We start from the raw sequence: 20612 nt of genomic DNA, 5'->3' as shown, positions 1-20612 counted from the left end.
AGAGAGACCTCCTGCCCGACTCTCAGAGTTGGCTAGCTGCAGATCCATCCCTCCCATGTGGTATATAGAGTAGAGTACATGGGTCTGGACCATATGCAGGCATCCATCTTGATGTGATGGAGTTACAGAGAGAGAGAGAGAGAGAGAGAGAGAGAGAGAGAGAGAGAGAGAGAGAGAGAGAGAGAGAGAGAGAGAGAGAGAGAGAGAGAGAGAGAGAGAGAGAGAGAGAGAGAGAGAGAGAGAGAGAGAGGCAGCGTCTGTCCCCAGACTGATGGGTTCTGCCGCCAGCCATGGCGCAGGAAGTACTGGGTTGAACCTCACTCTGCTGCGTCCACTGAGAATTCCCTTCCCCTTTCTGACAGTCACTTTAGCTGACACAGAGCCATCACAACAAGCCTGACTTATTCATGTCTGCTAGCTTCCAGGAACTACACATATGGACAACACGGCTCTAGTTTCCCCTCTCGTTTTTGCATTTTTATTGGCAAGTAAACCCGGATCTGCCATTTTGTGTATTTAATGTCACACTTGACGCGCTGAAAAATAATAAGTTTACTTTTACAAGTGAAAAAAAAAATGGTTCTATAAGAAGTGCACTAGTGCATAACGGTAGGCTGAAAATAAATAAATAATTACCAGAAGAGGCATGTCTCATTTAGTATTCCCTCTGTCACCACAGCCTGCTTCACATCACACACTGCACACTAAACTCTGAATTACACCAGCCCTCCAAAAATTGGAAAAATGAACACAGTTTCGCTGTGTTTTCATGTTTGCTATAGATTTTGATCAGATGAAAACCCTTTGTTTTTTTCCAAGCAGGTCAAATCCTGTCCCAGCAAATTGGGGGGGATTCTCTGCAAGTTCAAAAGCAGTCTGTAAGTGGGGCACATTTAATGAGGGCCTTGGAGATCATTTTTGATGTTAGCATTTGCAAAAAAAAAAAAAAAAGCAGGGAACTGCGGGAAACTTTCCTTACTGTAACTTGTTGAAACCAGTGTGCTATCCTTGTAGTGGTTTAATTGAAGTAAAAAATCAGTCAGCCAATTCCATAGAATAATTTTGTTGGGGTGAGAAGCAGGGCAAAAACTAAGGAGGCTTTAGTCAGACATCCAAGTATCCATAGAGTACTTCCTTAACCCAAGCAAATCACCAACTTCAATCTTTTTTACAAAGCAGCAAACATCAGCAAAATGTTTCTGAAGCATGTCAGTAAATGTGCTAGTATCCATCGAGTACTTCCTTAAACAAAGCAAATTACCAACTTCAATCTTTTTTACAAAGCAGCAAACATCAGCAAAAATGTTTATTGAAATATAAGCATGTCAGTAAATGTGCTCGTATCCATTACACCACACAGCCATGATGCATGATAAAAGCCCTGTTGCTGACTACACTACTACACAAAAACACATGAAATGTAATAAAAAATCACATATCCGTAAGTAATGCACTTGGAATCCATAATCTGCACCAGAGCGGAGCAAGGGTAAAACTATCTCCTGTCTGCAGTCCGAGCGAGTGCATGAAATACCAAGCTGCTTTACAGCTTACACTTTTCCATTTGCTGTTGACCCTGTGGCCAGTGCAGCGGAGCACGGGGGAAAGTGCCCATATTTGCCTAATCCCGGAGATGTAAATGACGTATTGGCATTGCTTAAAACGGGTCAGTGCTGGTCCACCGTATGGCTTCTGGTTGGAAGAGTACAACTAATGTGCTCGAAAAGCTCAGCTATCTGGCTTTTTTTTCATACACACTGAGGGCTTGTAATAGCTTAAGCAGAATGGACTTGGTAGTATATGAGGATGCAACCACATAAGCATGATTTATGATTACGGTAGAAAAGCAAGGAAACCCTTTCAAAAACATATCTTTGGTAGACACTGTGGAGTCATGGCCGTAACTACCATTGAGGACACAGAGGTCATGTCCTCTGTATTTTTTTCAGTAATGTAAAATGTGTCTATGATGAATATTGATATATGATGAACAATTATACATTTTGTCTGTATACGACACCCCCATTTATCCTCAAGGCAGTGATTAATGAAAACAAACTTTGAGTTTGACTGAAGTATTTGAAGCATTCTAAATGTATAGTATACAGAACAGCACACAGTATTTGACCTCGGTATTTGAAAATGTCTAGTTACGGTCCTGTGTGGAGTCCATGGATTAATCACAAGTGTGCTTCAATGGGAATAAAAAAAAATCTCTCAATGAAAAGCTTTAAAAAGTTAGCCTCGAGCTTTAAAGTAGCAATCATACGTGGGAGATACGGGCCTCTAAATAGGTTCCTATAAACATGAGGTCCCTATAAATAGGCAAAGGACAAAAAGGAGGGCATGTCAAATGGATGTGGGATGGAGGGACAGATTCTAAACCCCAGGAGGTGTGAGGGGCGGGTGGGGAGAAGGAGAGAGACACACAGGAGGGAGGGCAAGAGAGAGAGAGAGAGCGCGAGAGAGAGAGAGAAAGAGAGAGAGAGAGAGAGAGGGAGACAGACAGAGAGAGGCATGCCAACAGAGAACTGATATGATGCTCAACGGCCTGGCAAAGTGGGCGGCCATGGAAGATTGAACAAAGCCAAGAAGTGAGAACATCCGACCCACGCCTGAGCAAAAGCAAAAGACGGAGAGAGTGAGAAAGAGAAAGAAGCAGAGAGAGGGGGGGGGGCAACATTCATCTGCTCCATACAGACCACTTTGGGAAGCTCTTTCGGCACAAACGAGCATCATTTCTAGTATGATGTAAGCGAAGGCCCAATGTTGCCGGCACCTCCACCGCGGGCCTTTTGAGTGAGTAGGTACAGTGGGCAGCTCAGGCTTTGAGGAAGTCAATACAATGAATCCACCATGCTGTGAGACACACTGTGGATGGAGCTGCAAGGTACTGTATGCACATATACTAGAGCACATAAATAAAAGGCGAAAGGAGTGGCAAGTCTGCCCCGCAGCCATAGAGATCATTAGACTTGGATGAAGGATGTTGAAAAAGTCAGGAGAAAAGGAGGGAAAAGGAATAGTCACTGGAAACTTCTGGTCAGACAGATAGGCTGGGCGGCTGAGTACTGTACCGAATACAGTAGGCCTTTATTATTTATGAAGTGAAAACTCTTAGGTTGAATGTGACAATGTGAATGTGACTTTTTTTTTTAACCTCATCATAGTTTCAAAAATGGTGATGAATTGACATTCATCAGCTATTAACATTAAGAAAGGCACTTCACTTTGCTGACCTCAAAGGGCTAAAAGCAGCTTTAGATGAGCAAGTTATCTCTGTGCAGTGCAGATGGGAGGATTCTGTGTAACTTGCTTGTGACATGAAAGAATGGTCCAATACTTTGCATGAAGTGTTATGAGACAAGGTTCTTGACCTCAAAATGAGTAATAACAATGTTCAGTTTCAGCATGGACTTTCCTTCACTCCTCTCTTTACAGTTGAAATGCTCATAGAGGGTCAGAACAGTAGCTAGCTGAAGTTTACCAAACCATACATTTATCAGCTCAAGATAATTACAGATGTAGTCTCTGTTATTGATTTTTTTTATTGTAGCTCCCCCTCTTCAGAAAAAAAAGCAGACCGGTGATCTCCACATCATATCCATAATCAAAAAGCCATAATTACACGTCCCAACGTCCTGATTTATTTATGCCCCTCATTTGGCATTAATGGCACATCATCCTCTAGTCTCCCCCCATTAAAAGGGAGCCACCACTCACGGATCTCTGCAGTAGACTGAAACCTCCACTTACTGAATGTACATCACCGCTGCTGCCTGTTGGACATGCTAATCAGGAAGGGAGGCCGCCACCACACCAAGCACCAGCTGGGCATTTTAATCACCTTTCTGCTTTATTAGCTTGCAGTCGGAGGAAAAACTTGACAACATGAAGGCGGAGCAACTCTATGATCTAACTTCTCCAGGATTAAAATTCTAAACAGGATAAACAAGTGATGTTTTGAAACCTGTAATGAGTGCAAATTGACTAAATAGACAGCAAATAAATACTGGCATTTAGAAAATTACGGCAGGGATGCCGTGGCACACTGTGCTAACTCATGCAGGTGAACCAACGAGGACCCAGCTTCAAATTCAGTCATATACTGTAACAAGGGACCTAAATTAACCCTTTTCACGTCCAAAAACACACTCACTACTGCATCAAAGTGGCTAGTAAGTCTATTCTACCAACCAAACTGAAAAATCACCAGCATTTGGCCAGTTGACTGGTGTTAATTTAGAGCCTTGACTAAAGAACTAAAGAAAGTATATTTTCTGCATATATGATATGTTCTCAGGCCAATCTGAAGCAACAGTACACTCTAAGAAAATTTCCCTGCAAAATAACGGCAGTTACTGGCAATTATATTTACCTGTAATTCTACTGTTATTTCACACCAAAAATCAAATACAGATCATTGCTGTTTAATGTATCACAGTATATAAATTTTTTTCAGCAGCAATTGAACTGTTAAATAACAGTACTCTACAGAAAAATAACAGTACATTTCAGTTAAAAAGTTGAATTGTACTGTGTGATGACAGGCAAATACTGGGTCATAGTTGTATTCATGAATATGGCCATGGCAACTTCCCACCCCACCCATCATTCTCCATAACTGTGGTACCCTGGCCATGTTACCACCCCACCCTCCCATCGTTCACCATGACTGGAGTGCCTTGACAGTGTTGGGAAAGTTCATTTTGTACGTGAACTAGTTCAAGTTCAAGTTCACAGCTCTCAGAATGAACTAGTTCGTTCATAGTTCATCATTTTTTCAAAATTAACTAGTTCGTTTATAGTTGACAAAATAAATGAACTAGTTCATTTCAGTTCATCCCCCCCCCCCAAAAAATAAATAAAAATAAAAATAATTAAATAAAAAAAATCATTGAAAAAGCCCATACAAATGCTTCACAGATAGCCACTATGTAATGGGTTAATTAATGACATTGACAATTAACAATGATGATTAACAATGACATTGCTGGATATAACGGTATTTTAGTTGTGCATTAGAGCAGCGGTTTATTATTAGTAGTAATAGAGAGTAGGCCTATTCCTTAACTGTGTTTTCTGCAGTGTTGGGAAAGTAAATTTTCTACTAGTTCATTGCTCAGTTCACAGCTCACACCCCCCCCCCCATGTTGAAAAAAGTGTAGGCCTAAAGCCTAAATTAGTTTTAACAATGAGATTGTTAGATATTAGTCTACTGTATTTCAGTTTAGCATTAAGAGTGGTTTATCAGTAGGCCTAGTAGTCCTTTAGAGTGTTTGTTGTTTAGACACTGTGTGCTGAGCGATTTCACTTCTTTTCTGTTACTATGGACTGGACTTAAATCGGGTGCGTGGACTAACGTTTTCCTGCACTGTTGTTCTCTGTCTCATGCGCAAAATTTGCCATCCTGCAACATGCCAGCAGACAGCTTTCTCTTGTTGTTGGTGCTGCGCGCGGCGCATTTTAACTTAAATAGTGAAGCGAGAGCACTCCACACTTATTCCGAACGCCCAGAAGACGGTCGCTAGAGGCGTTAATCTAAAAAGTCACCGGAAATCAGAAAACTCGCACACTGCTGGCTGGTTGCTGGCCGCTCTGACTTGAAGTAGAGCGATGCCTGCTGTTTGCTTGGTCCCGCCTCTTTGCACGAGACTGAAGACAGTCGGAGAGAATTGTGTCTGACGCTGTCAGAGAGAATTGATAAGAAATAATATTAGACTCTCTGACATTGTGTTCAGTAGCGGTTTCTGCAGGAATATTAATGAAATCTGGTACTACGGAATGAACGGAATGACGAACTAATGAACGTTCACGTTCACGCTCCAGATGAACGCGTTCATAGTTCGTTCATCATCTAGAAAATACTGTCCGTTCAGTTCACGTTCGCTCAAAATATGAACTCGTTCATGAACTTTCGTTCATTGAACGCGTTCGGGTACATCACTGTGCCTTGAGCATGATGCTATCGCGCAATGCTGTATTAAGAAAATGGTTTGCGGTGGTCCTTTGAAAGTGTGGGCATGAATAAAATTTCAGAGTACGCAGTGCTATGTTACAATGATAGTGTGCAAGGTGGGCTTTTTACTGTATCTCTTAATGAGCCAATGATGAATATAGCATTGGTCAGTCTTTAAAAAAATATTTTGCACCAAGTAGCACAGCAAACAAGCAGCACTACAAGCTAGCTCTCAAAGCAATGCCTAATTTGCAGCAGGCACATTATATGCAACAATGCCACAAATGATGCCACATACAGCAAGCTTTCACAAAGAGGAAAGTGTGCAAGCATGTAAGCAAGCTTGTAGGCAAGCTTGTAGGCAAACAAGTGCTATGCTGTGCCATGCAGGCCAGCCAGCAGGCAGGCAAGCAACTGAAGTGTTGATAGTCCAGATTTATATACAGGTGCAAGAGTACCATGTGACCAGAGTCATCAGGCCCTTGGCAGGTGACGCCTGTAATTGAATAATGGCATAACAGCCCTACTCAGGTGAGGCCAGGCACTGATTAGCAGATTGGTTTGGATGGGGCTGCTTGTTGCAAGAGTGTTACAAGTTCTTAAAATGTTTCAGCCATTCACACTTTCATCACTATCAAAATGCATGTGCTACTCACACTTTGCTGCATCAAGCACTTTTTAAGTATTGTAGTTTCCTTAGAAATTGTTTCATCATGCTTGATAGTATCAGATTATCTTTAACCAGTCAGAATGACTTCAGTTCTTCAGGTGGTATTGAAGTTTGATGGTGATCACGGACAAGTGGAGGATGAATGGGTTTCAATGGTGCTGCCTAAAATAACTTGTTATTTTCTAGAGATGCACCGGATCCGGATCCGGTTCCGGTTCCGGATCCGTCAGGATAATAGGGTTTTTCACAGGGTCCGGGTCCGGCAGGATCTTAAGCAGTGGATCCAGTATCCGGCATGTTACCTAAAAATCAGGGTCTGGTGCATGTCTAGCCTAGGCTTTTCAGTCTTTCACAACCCCAATCACTGCATGGAGTGAAATCCCTTTGGAAGCGGCTATTGCAGGCAGTATGGCAATAAGCCAATGAGTCTAAAAAATAGTTTGCGCCAACGTAATAAAAAGGGCCCACGTGTGCGAGTAGACTATATGTTTCAACCCTTTTGTAGGATCCGTTATCCGGTTCCGGATCCGGCAGGATCTTATTCAGTGGATCTGGTATCCGGCAGGATCCTAAAAATCAGGATCCGGTGCATCTCTAGTTTTTTCCACAACGGCGAATACTGCTATTCAGAGTTCTCAACGGGTCGGGTCAGCCCGACAAACCCGACGGGCCCCTTGGGTTCGGGCCGGGTTCGGGTCGAAAATATAAGCATATGGCTCGGGTCGGTTCGGTCCGCGGGCTCAATCTTTTCCGCCCAGTGAAAAAAAAAAAATGTCAGTTCTGTTTACCGTGAATCATGGCGAATTTCCCCTTGATGGGTCAGTAAAGCTAGGCCTATCTATCTAAATATATGTAGGCCTGCGTAACGAAGGTCTGGCAGGCTGATGCATGCAACCTTGCGCGCAGTGCTTAATTTGTAAATCACAAGGTACCGGAATGCAAAACAAACATGACATCACAGCGATGATGAGTTGGACAGAGGTCCCTGAACGCACAGAAAAACTACACTGGCTACAATTACGCAAACGAATAAAAACGGGAAAAAAAATCTTAGATGCAATTTTAACGATATTGAGTCCCATGTCAGCTCATGGAACCATACTTTTGTTTCTTAATACAAGGGACGGTTGGCAATCCAATGGCTATTTTAAACAACAGCCATAGTAGCCTATTTAATACTGTGATGACAACAACCAATATTTTTAGTTTGATCGCTAACTTTATGCTTAGTAGTCTCAGCAAATGCAGTGCATGGAAATTATGCTTATGAGGTGAAACGAAGCCGAAGCGGTCTTCTATGGAAAGGACAGTGGCTTTCCAATTAGGCTATCCTTTCCCCGTATTCACACAACGTTGGCATATGCGTATTAAACGTTAAATCCACGCTTTGTTGGCGACTTTGTTGCATATAATTTGGCTAATCCGCATGTGCTGTTGCGATATGCCACTTCACTATTTAAATGGCTCGTGCACCGATGGTAAGCGAGCGGCAGCGAAGACGGCGATTTTTCCGGTAGACTTGACTTTTCACACTGACTGTCTGCTCGCGCTTCGGTCTGGTTGAAAATCCCCCCAGCCAATGTTTTATTTGGAGCGTGTAGGCCCTGTTTGAATGAAATGTTGCTGTTTTCGTGCTGTTTTCGACTTGTAAGCAACTGTCGGGAAGGAAAGGCGCGCACACACATGAGAGAAGATCTCATCCTCTCACCTAGGCTATCTGTCTTTTTTGCTACATGGCTTATCCATGCATCAACCGTAGCCCAGGTGCCACTAGAAATTAGTAGGCTATGTCCAAAACCTTGTGTGCCGACCAAAATTTGATGAAACTTTTAAACAATGTTTGGCACAGCCAGGCTTTCCATCTCATCCGCGCATATGAACAAACAAGGAGGGAGGGGCAACTTCACGTAGCCTACATTTAATCAGACACTGGGGATGGAAATGTAGTAAGCCTACATTTAGAAGTCAAAACAAAAGGTGGATATTGTTGCCGTGAAGCATGAGGCGGTTATTGAAATCGCGCTGTGGATGATTCTGCTTAAATAGCAAGAACGTAAGTTTCCCCATTTTATATTATGTTTCTATTGTGGAAAATATCTTTTCACTCATTTACTGCACATAAGTGCCCTTAAAGATCCACATAAGTGCCCTTAAAGACCCACCACAACCCGTCATTCTCCATAGGATAACGTGGGGAAACTCGACCCCCGACTTCGGGCCTCGGGCCGGGTTCGGTTAGATAATTCCAGTGATGTGTCGGGTAACATCGGGCTCGGGCTTTAAAAGCCACGGGCCGGGTAGGGTCGGGTTGACATTTTCTGGCCCGTTGAGAACTCTAGGTGCAGTACTTACTGTTTATGCTCAATATGTGACTCAAAGTAATATTTTCACAGTAGTTGTCTGTTTTTTCGAAAAACAGTAGAATGCTGTTGCAGAATTGCCGTAAATAAACAGCTATTTGTTACAGTGTATAGAATCGTTACACAATTATCCATGGACACATAGCTGATTTAGCCATCTCCTTTAGTCCTTTTTTCAGATTCAGGCACAGCACTGTTATATGCAAGTCAGATGAGCAACAGCACAAATATTTCAAAATGACAGAGAAAAAAGAAAAAGTCAGCCAGACGTACCGTCAAACTTTTTATGCCGAGAGATGAATGTGGTTCGCAGGTTTTGGCTCGTCTCCTCCACCAGGTTCTCAAACTCCATTTTGCTTTGCTGACTAAGTTTATCCTCCATCTCTGAAGTGCAGCAGGTGTAACCTTGAGAACACACACGCAGATGTTCGCCTGTGTGTTAAACAGAAAGATAGGCAGAGGGAGAGAGAGAGAGACAGATAGACAGAGAGACATACAGACATACAGACAGAGACAGAGACAGAGACAGAGACAGAGAAAAAAAACGAGTTAGATTGAGACCGTGGGGAGGAAGTGAATCTATCAAAGGGAAAGACTTCCCGTCTGATCAGGTTGCCTTTTGCAATTCTGGATCTCCATAAGTCAGGATCACAAGCAGTATCCGATGTTGAAGTTTCATACACTGAGCCAGCGAAAGTGAGCCAGCTCTTCCTGTAACAGGTCTCACAGCTGTACACCATGCACCCAAAGTAACCAGCAAAGCAAAGAGTAAAATAGGGCAATCATGTTATCATGTCACGTGCATCATGTTATATTTGATTCATCTTAAATTTGACAGCTACATGTAAAATAATTGCAACCACCAAATCATGAATTAATTCCATGCTTCAAAAAGATACAAACATAAAGTACATATACAACATTTTTCTGTAGGGAAACCCTGTGGCCCAGCTTTTTATGATTGCAGAAGAATTAAAACATTCCCATCTTGGTAACGTGTTAATCTGTTAAATACTCTATTAGAACTAATGGGCAAAGAAAGCAAAGAGTGCGGGGGGAAATTGCAGACAGGAAACAAAAAAAGCAGCCACAGGCCGCTGCTTGTGATCCACGCTTGAGTGTGTCTCCTCTCCTACCCAGCCCTGTGCTGATTAAGTGCCCTGTCACACTGAATAGTGCGGTAGCACCTTCCCAGCAGAGGCTGACTTTACATTAGGCAAACCTAGGCAATTGCCTTGGGCCCCGACCAAATCTGCCCTCCATAAGGACCCCAACTGTCACATCAGTCGTGTAAAAACACACCAAAACAAAGTAGGTCTGATTTTTTATTTCTTAATTATGTTAAGTAATCAAAGACACATAGAGACAAAGCACTAAAATAGCACCCTTGCCCTTTCCATGCCAATTGGTGATGTGCTTAAAGAATATCTTTTGAGGGTCCCATATTTATATTTTGCCCAGAGCCCCAAAATGACTAGATTCGCCCCTGCTTCCCAGGCAGTGGCCCTGGCAGCAGTGGCACATCTGGAGCTGAGGATGCCTTAATGCATATACGGCAGACAGACAGGTCTCCTGGAGCTGAGGATGCCTTAATGCATATATGGCAGACAGACAGGTCTCCTGGCTAATGATGGGGAGACTTAAAATTAGCCTACCTTCAGCTTGGCCAGGGAAATTCTTTACTTTGACAGTGTGTGTGTGCATGTGTATTCATTTTGTGTGTGTGTGTGTGTGTGTGTGTGTGTGTGTGTGTGTGTGTGTGTGTGTGTGTGTGTGTGTGTGTGTGTGTGTGTGTGTGTGTGTGTGTGTGTGTGTGTGTGTGTGCTTGCGCGCGTGTGTGTGTACAGTAGGTTACTGTACAGTGAGTTACAGTAGGCACTGGGTTGCAGAGGGTGAAAATGATGGAAGAAAAATGATGCTAACTTTTGAAGATGCCATCTTCCCCAGCTGAGCTCGGCAAAGAAGAAGAAGAAGATATGAAAAAACGTGCTCTGATGCTGTAAATTGTAATGTCTGTAGGATCGAGCTTGGAATGTAAAGTGTGTGTGTGTATGTGTGCATGCATGTGTGTGTACGTGCATGTGTGTGCGCGTGTGTGTGCGTGCGTGCGTGTGTCTGTTGTGAGCGTGTTTGTGTCTCTGTGGGCAGATGGAGAGAGTAACAGAGAGAGAGGGAGAGAGAGAGAGAGAGAGAGAGAGAGAGAGAGAGAGAGAGAGAGAGAGAGAGAGAAAGAGAGAGCTAGGTTCCATTTTTGCAGATGCAGCTAATAACCTCCATCAACGGCTCCTAAGTGCAAACAGGGCTCCCAGGAGGGAGATCAGGACCCTGGAGGCTGAGGCTGATGTGACCGTGGCAACCAAAGCTCCGCTTGGACTGCAAATGGACTACTGGGGATTGCATAAGGCTCTCTGGGATCAGATGCTGAAGAACACTCCTCAGGTTGTGCAAGTAGAAGTCTCAATGCATGTCATTTTTAAGTTTTAGTATTATGGGGAGCGTGTTTTTAATGCTGAGATATGGAACCATCACATTTCAGCCACTGTACAGCCACTCATATGAAACGCATCCTCACAAATGAAAGCCATGGAAATACCCAGTATGAAAAAATGCAAAACATCTATAAATAAGGCATAGAATTTCATTTCAAGAAGCCTATCTAGGCCAATACTATACGTATGACTAGTGTTAGACATCCTGAGGTACATACACAAAATCAGAAATTTGATTGAAAAAAAATGTGTATGACTGAAAAAAGTATCCAATTCCACTCAATCCAATATTATAATCGGTTCCTGTGTAGAGTAAAGAGGGTTATCTTTTTCTAAGTGTTCCCAGAATGTATGAAGTTTATAAAAATCCAGTAATCCATCATTGGCAGGTATGTGTATTACAATGCACCTTAGTGTAATAATAGTTTATGACTGTCTCAATATTATTTTGTGAAAGCATACAGTGCCATGAGTGAAAGATAATACTAATAGGCTATATGAAAGAAAAAGTGAAAGCCCATTGGGAAACTCCAACTCCCATTGTCATTGTGACACAGCACTCCACAGCACACAAGTGAACACTGCACACTGCACACAACGAAATTGCATTTATGCCTCATCCGTGCAAGGGGGCAGCCCTCAGTGGCGCCCCATGGGGAGCAGTGCGGTGGGACGGTACCATGCTCAGGGTACCTCAGTCATGGAGGAGGATGGGGGAGAGCACTGGTTAATTACTCCCCCCACCAACCTGGCGGGTCGGGAGTCGAACCGGCAACCTCTGGGATGCAAGTCTGACACCCTAACCGCTCACCCATGACTGCCCATATCCGTTCGGTTAAATGTAAAACAGCTTGGCCCTGCCGTGGCTCTAATGGTAGGGCACTGCTCTGCTACACCGGCGACCCGGGTTCGATTCCAGCCCCGGGTCATTTGCCGATCCTTCCCCATCTCTCTCTCCCCACTCGTTTCCTGTATCGTTCTCCACTGTCCTATCGCAATAAAGGTTGAAACACAAATGTAAAACAGTTTGGAAGATCCGGGGATTCACTGCAAACTTCATCGTGTTCCTATCTCTTCTGTCACGCATACGAATGCGATAATGTCAGATCTTTGTCCACGCCTGCTTAAAAGCTAGTATGGCCACATTATGGACCATCTTGTCCGGGCAGCTGTTTCGTATCTTGATCTATTTGATGGCAGATGTTACAAGATGTCGCTCTATAAATCCCTTATTACCCAAACCTTGATCATGCACCGTAAATGTACATAATTACACAGGCCGAGATAATTGAAGACAAATTGTAATCTGAGAAATTTCACAGTGATGTGTGCTGGCATCTGTTCACATATGGTTTTAATCAAAAAGGATGCCAGACATGGGGAAAACATAATTATGCAAGTGGCTACTGTATAGGAGATCTGAGAGAGAAAAATGGTTGCATGTCAACATTCTTGTATCGCAGGCTTCCTTACACTGTTCTAAACAGATGTGCTGAATCGTTATGGGTCATTATCTTGCGGATCGCAAAGTCGACGAAGCTACGGTGTGCATCATAATTAGGCGGGATCTGCTGACTGTGGAGCATCGCTCCTCTCACTGCACACCCAAATCCTGATGAGAGATGGGAAGACAAAGCCCATTTAACTCAGCCTGACACCAGGCAGAGAGAGGGCAACTCCTTTGGGGAAGTTCACAAAGATCCCCAGATTGTTGATATCATCATTTTTCTTTTTCCGTCTTTTTCTTTCTTTCTTGTGTTCTGGGATGTGGGTATGTGGTGGAAACTTGGGATAATGGGATAAACATGACTGGCTTGGTGTCTCAAGCAATACTTGAGAAAAAGGTTTTCCGGTTGATAAGTGATGAAATTTGTCTAAAGAACTGTAAATACTGTACAAGTGACAAAAGAGCCTGCCAGTAAACAGCATGCTAGCCCAACACTTATCTTCTAAACATCAAGCAGAAGCAGCCTTCTTACTGCTGTTGTCATCGATCACTATAATGCCAGATCCACACTAGAGCATGGCGGGACGGCAGCGAGAAGACGACTGTCTTTCTGCCTATCAGACGGTGTGTTCTACTTGGCCTTTCAAGCGTGCGCAGCCAGTCCAGTTCAAAACCCCCCTCCCCCCCCCACACACAAAGTCAGTTTGCTACTTTGTCGTTGATTTCAATTGAACAGCCACAGAGCAGAGCAGTCTCCTGTGCCGCTACCACCCGACTACCGCCGGTTGGTGTGGAAGGACAGATCTGATTCCATGTATTTTCGCCACCGGTGGTGAAAATCACCCACTTCCGTCCAGCCCTACTTCCCCACTCTGGTCTGAAAAGGCCCTAACAGTTCTATGCGCTCAAGTTTTGTTAGCTTACAAGGCCCAAAACTGGTCTAGGACGCATTCACATCACTGCATTGGAAAGTTCTCACATTTTAGAAAAATTAAACAGCTTCCTTGTTATTCCATCTATCTCACTGAGATAAACTGTATTATTTCGCTTTGAACATCTAATATAAAAGCTATTTTAGCATAGCAAACAGGTAATTCAGAAACCTTTTTCAGTATTCAGTACCCCTTATTCCTTATTCAGTACCCCTTTTTTTTCAAACATCCATACATTACACATTTGATGGTAAAATACATCTCACACACAGCGTTACTTGTGGTGATTGCTTCCTACACCATGCATGCATCAATGTGGCCCAGTCAGAGTGATTGAAACTATCCCAAGCGCCCGGTCTGCTGATGGCTGCCTGCTGTTTCCCTGTCACTCGAGGACTGATGTGCGGGCCTTTGAAATGGGCAACGTCCTCCGCTGACAGATGCCTCTGACAGGGATCTCAGGGTTGGGGGCTGTCAGTCATGAAAACCGTGACAATTTGACATCCGGGACAAGCCCCTTTGATTAAGAGTCAACATAAGTCAAGCCTAATGTAATGTGTTCCTTTTAACGGCACGGCAATAAACTTCTTCGATTTGGTTAAGGAAAAAAGTGGTAAAATAAGCATTTATTATGTTCTGAACAAGAGACCCTTTTCACATACGGTATAGGAAGACTGAATTTACTTGCTACACAAAAGAAAGAGCACAAAAGACAGAGTTCAGTATTAACTGCGATTACACAATGTCCCTTCCTCCATTTGCCAAATACACCATTTCAGTGTAAATCAGCACTATCTATTGCTCTCTTTCCTCATCAATATGCCTGAACAACCTATTCTCATGATATTTTTGTAAGCCATCATCAGTTTTGTCATCTCCTTTTGTGTAGTATGCCAGTTACTCCTACAGCAAAGCAACGCCAAAACATAATGCTGCCACTGCCCCATGTTTCAAAGTTAGAACTGTGATCTGACGCTTACATCCCCCCCCAACCCCTTTCATGCATTACGAAGCTTGCAAGCTTGAGAACACCATAATAACTGAGAAACAGGTGGTGGCATCATGCCATAGTGGTGTTTTGCTGTAGGAGGAACCTGCACACATCACAAAATAGATGGCATCATGAAGTCTGTGCTAGTTCTCCCATAGGACTCAAATGTCACTAGTGCATCTTGCCCAGGCAATCAGAGGTGGCCCTTTGCTTCATAGTGACGTGTCTAACTCACTTTTCTTGCTGTCTTACTGGGCGGATATACCGGCCGCGACGAGATTCAAGCGACAGAGAATCGCTTCTGTGCAACAAGAGCGATACGAGCGTTTGAAGCAACTAGAGCATGTCCGTTAAAAGCAGAATGCAAGCATTCCAACATTCCCATTGGCTGTGGCGGCTGTCGCCGAACTGCGTCATAGCTAATTTGCACAATATTCCCAGGAGTTCAACTACAAACTGTCCCTCTCGTCACGTGAATCGCCTCTAGTCGCCCGAATCGTTTTTGTCGCGCAACTCAATACAAAGTCAATTACTGCTGTCGCTCGCCTCGCTCATGTCGCGACCGGTGTATTTGTGTGGTTAGGTGTGGACAGTTCAAGATCTCCTCCTCCATGCCCCCACCACCAGTTTGGGCTGGTCTACTTGCTTGGGGGGTTAAAGGTCGACATGATATTTTCATATCCACATGAAAAAACGCAAGTGTAAAAAAAGTGAAAAGTGGTCCAAGACTCTGAGAGTGTCCTTCCCTCCAATTGCCAAACATGTGGTGCCCACCAACTGTAGGCCAGCGTTATCGATTTCTCTCTTTCTTCAACAATGTGGTGCTTAAAATATAGAAGAGGAGTCACTCTAAAATGCATAATTCACAGTTCAGTTCATACATTGTGAACCTCCTTCCAAATACCAAGGTCTAGCACATCAAACACTTAGAATAAAAGAGAAACATGACTTCATGAAACTTTCAGATATCTCTTAAATGCAAAGGCAACAACAAGAAGAAAAATATCCAGCAGGGAGAGAGCATGCTGGAGACACAAGGCCCACAACAAAGCTGATTATGTCAAAATACTGTCCATCCTATGTTTTCCTCTTCAGATTTACACAATGACATCTTTCTGAATCTATGAGTCTTGGTTATTTTCATTAAATTGTGTTTATGTCAAAACTAAGACAAGAAACCATTAAGGAATCCACACATGCAGCTTCGCTTGATATGTCCACGACAGTTTATTTTGACATATTGCTGATAAGGAAGAGAATCTGCTTTAATAATGGTGTTGTAAGGAAACAACGCAAACAGCAGGTATGGTTTAAAAAACAACAGACTACATCTAGAGAGGAAAACATGCTGGTGATTTGGACTTGATTTGGAGATTCATTGATTGAAAGTCTGTTTTTAATGTGACCTTCACAGTCAACTCAACACAACTTATTTTCAACATGTTGTTTCAAATTGTTCATTCATGCGGGGGGTTTTATCATCAAGTTGTTCTTTTGAACCCTGAACAGCCTGGAATCCAAGGTATGTACAAACACATAGTCATCATTAGGCAGATCATTAAGCTTCAGCTTTCAAGAGGAGTTTAGAGAGAGAGCGAGAGAGCGACAGCCGTGGAGGCCTGGCATGCCCACCACTGCACTCATCCATGCCAAGGCAGAAACTTGAAGCAACTCAACTCTCCATGGTATTCATTAGTCTACCTGGCCACAAGGGCTTACTGCATATGGTCACAGTCTCAGACATATGGTGTCCCTTGGACCCGGGTGGCAAAGTTTGGAAAGTGTCTCTGCCAAAATCTCCACCCACACAGGGTAGAAGAAGAAGAAAAAAACACAGGGAAACATGTCTGGTTGAGTTCAGTTATAACAAGACCCACTGTGAGTAGTAATTTGATTGACACAGAATCATGAAATAAGAACCACATACTGTACATCACTTTAGTCATGTATTTATTTACTTCATTTCTGTGGCGTGGTCTGATGTGTCCCTGTTTAATAATCTAATTTAGCCCAACTGTTATTCACTGCTGTTTCGGGAGACCTTTTGTCACAAACCACCTAGAAAGTAATTTATCACCCGGAAAACTCAACAGGGAAATGCAGGGAGGAGGGAGCAGAGGGAAGGAGTAAATACAATTGTCTGGAGCCTGTCAGTGCAACCACAGGATGGTTTTATTTCTCTGACATTGGTTATGCCAAAGAGAAAGAGAGAGAGAGAGAGAAAGAGAGAGAGAGAGAGAGAGAGAGAGAGAGAGAGAGAGAGAGAGAGAGAGAGAGAGACAGAGAGAGAGAGAAAGACGGGGGGTGGTCATGCATTGCTGGGTGAAAAGGATGGAGGAGGTTGGGGGTTGAAATACTGTTACGGCAACCTGAGTCCTCCCTTTAATTTCATGACTAATCAACTGCCATCCAGGATTGCAGGCCTCCACCCCCCACATCCCTCCAACCCATGCCCCCCCCACCTCCCCAAACTGATGTTTTCACACCACAGCAGAAGCCACGCTCGATAAGCCAGTGAGCTCAATGCAGCGCGAATAACCCTCGGCCACATCGATCTGCCATTAGATATGCCTTCATCAAAACCATTCCATCCTCCTTTCCCCAGAACAACCTACTGTATGCAGGGGCAGGGGCGGATCTAATCATTTTGGGGCCCTAGGCGAAATATAATCATGGGGCTCTCAGGAGTCATTGTCATAGATATACAAATCTGTGTTTTGCTGCTATTTTAGTGCTTTGTCTCATATATATATAGGCCTATATTTTTTTATTTCTTTACATAAGTGACAAATTAAGATCAAGCCTACTTTTTTGCTCAATGTTTTCTTATTTTTTTAAAAGCCATAAAAGATAACTTAAGTTGTGATAGGCCACCGCTCATCTGTTTAGAAGGTGCAGGATTCAGTAGAAATTTCAGTATAAAAAGAAGACAATCCGCACACTTCAGGTCTATTTTTGTGCAAAGCACAAAAATAGACCTGAAGTGTGCGGATTGTCTTCTTCTTATACTGAAAGCCATAAAAGACAAATGTAAACAACAACAGTAAATAGTGTCTGTTTCCCGCGACTGGCGTGACAGTCGGGTCCCCTATGGAGGACAGATTTGGTTGGGGCCCTCGGCAATTGCCTAGGTTTGCCTAATGGAAAGTTCGCCTCTGACTGCATGCTGCACTGAGCTCCTGGCCCTGGTGCTGGAGGAGGTCGTTCGACCCTCTGCAGTTAGCAGGCTGTTAGACGGGGAGGTTAAAGATGGTTGGGGGAGTTGAGGGGACATGGGTCACTAGCCACTAACATCAATTAACGTCTCCTCCATATTTTCGATAAGTGACTTTTTCTACCTGCTCCAATACCGGCATGATGGGTCCCAGGCCTGCTACATTTCATATAGATCTCCATCCAGCCATTTGACAAGCCTCGTTTCTTTGATTAGTATTTCACGGGGAGCACAGGAGAGAAAAGAATATAGTGTTCTGAACCGAGAGTCCACACTGAAATAATGCATGGGGGGGGGTGGGGGGGGGGGTGTTGGGGTGCATTTTTACACAACGCCTCCACCTCCACCTCCACCTCCACCTCCACCTCCACCTCCACCTCCACCTCCCCCTCCCCCTCGGCTCCTTCTCCCATTGTCTTGGCCTGGTTGATCTTTCTAACTTCAGTAGCCTTTGGAGGATTGCCCGAGAGAGCTTGGTGAGTCTAGCGGAGCTCAGTAGCTGCTTTCTACAGAGCAGATTCAACATTAGACATGGAAATAAAATAACAGACAGACTGTTAGGGTGAGACCAAAGGACCACAAGGGCTTACTGCATATGGTCACCGATATCAGTAATTGATAATTATGCTCAACTCGAGTGCAATTCATGATCTGCTTCGTACAATGAGAGCAGGGCCAAAATCCCAGGTATAAACCCGTTAATGCATGCAACAACTGGTGAAACACCACCTCCGTTGTCTTGACACAGCCTGTGGGTGGGTAGCACTACAGTAATACAGATAGATTTTTTTCCTAGAGGAACACAAACAATAACAACAAAAAGAAATATCTTCCTTCTAAGCAGGCAGCGTAGCTGTGGCCTCAGCAAACAGCAAACAGCTATTGTAAATCCTGTAAGCTTCCGGCATTACAGACAGTTCATCCTCATCAATTAAACTTTAAGCACTCCGTTGTTAGTAGCAACGCTCTGAGTGTTTGTTCCTCTGCCATCATGACTCTCCTCATGTCAGCAGTGAGTGCCAGCTGTAATAGGACCATCCATAATCATTACCAATTACTTATCAAGACATGCCAAGACGCAGAGGGCAGCCTTGTTGACGTCAATTCTGCCCAAGGCATTTGGGAGTAGTATAGGGCTGGACTGAGTTTTTGGGCTGAAAGGAACCGTCCACCTCATTTCGGGAAATAGCTTGTAAGTAGTTATGGCCTAGCAAAATAGGAGAATACATACAGTAGGACTTTTTCTCTTAATGTTCGTATTGCCTAGTTTAACAGTATAACCATGGAAGTCTATGGTACCAAATAACACATCATCAAATGTACTTTACCACCCGACATAGTCATTTCCATTTCACAGTTTACTGTTTAGAGTCATGCTATATTTACAGTAGCCTATATACATTATGGAAATGAGGAAAAGCCCATTTTATCCAAGCACATCCCTGCCATCTGGCCACCCTATCCACTGGCCCCAAGTTATTCTCTCAGCACGATCCACTGGGGCCCACTAGACCAAAATGAAATATGTCCAAACAAGATGTGGCATTCAATTCCCAAATCAAATGCCACCATATGCCACCACTACAGCTCTGATTAAGTTCCCAACTTCTAAAATAACTTTTTGGCACATTAGGTAGTCGTGTCAGCACTACTAAGTGGCAGCGAAGGGATATGGGAATTCACCATTTTTTTTCATATACTGTATTGCACATAGATAAAATTGCCATGTTGATTATGCATTGCGCACATCATGAGCCACTGATTCCTGGACATGTTTGCCAAATCTTTTTCTTTGGAAAGTTACTGAAAACCAACTTGAAAGTCCAATTTCCATTGTCATTGTGTCACAGCCCACCACAGCACACTGCACACAACGAAATTGCATTTATGCCTCACAAGGGGGAAGCCCCCCGAAGGTACCCCAAGGAACCCGTGTGGCAGGATGGAACCTTGCTCATGAAGGAGGATGGGGGAGAGCACTGATTAATCACTCTCCCCACCAACCTGGTGGGTCGGGAGTCGAACCGGCAACCTCAGGACTACAAGTCTAATGCCCTAACCGCTTACCCATGACTGCCCGCTTTGTACCCACTGTGTACCACAATACATGTAAGATGACATGTTCTATGGAACACCAGAACTGCTTTTCACCCTCACGTCAAAACCGCGCTATAAATTCCGCTAGATAATGTACATTAACATTCATGTTAAGTAAGGGTTAACGTTTGGCGAGAAGGTCGCTACCGTGGAATAGCAGCACGACAGAGAGAATCTTTAGACCCCGACGCGGAGCGGAGGGTTCTTGTTCTCTCTGAAGTTCTCTCTGAAGACTGTTGCTGCGCAAAACAAAACAGTGCCGTTGTGGAACACCGCTAGGCAACAGGTAGCCAGACAACAGGTGTTGTCTATCACAGCAGCTGATTAGAGTCTTTTTGAAACGCTTTAGCAGTGAAAAGTCTTGTTGCCATTGACAGCGGTCTGATATAGACCAACCCATCCGTTATCTCAAATATCAGACGTGCGAACGTTGGGGAGCCCCATTGAAATGAA

The 20612-nt window shown here is 43.7% G+C and overlaps 1 protein-coding gene across 2 annotated transcripts in view; it reads right to left on the bottom strand.

Moving 5' to 3' along the window:
• The window catches only part of gpc6a (glypican 6a), a 208198-nt gene that overhangs the window by 163076 nt on the left and 24510 nt on the right, over window positions 1–20612 (bottom strand). For both annotated transcript variants that reach the window (XM_063212292.1, XM_063212293.1), the window contains exon 2: window positions 9263–9421. In XM_063212292.1, the coding sequence (XP_063068362.1) occupies window positions 9263–9421 (159 nt within the window). The remainder of the gene's footprint in view (window positions 1–9262; window positions 9422–20612) is intronic.

The sequence above is a fragment of the Engraulis encrasicolus genome, chromosome 12 (assembly GCF_034702125.1).
Source record: "Engraulis encrasicolus isolate BLACKSEA-1 chromosome 12, IST_EnEncr_1.0, whole genome shotgun sequence".
Taxonomy (NCBI): domain Eukaryota; kingdom Metazoa; phylum Chordata; class Actinopteri; order Clupeiformes; family Engraulidae; genus Engraulis; species Engraulis encrasicolus.
This window is presented reverse-complemented; position numbering and strand designations above follow the sequence as displayed.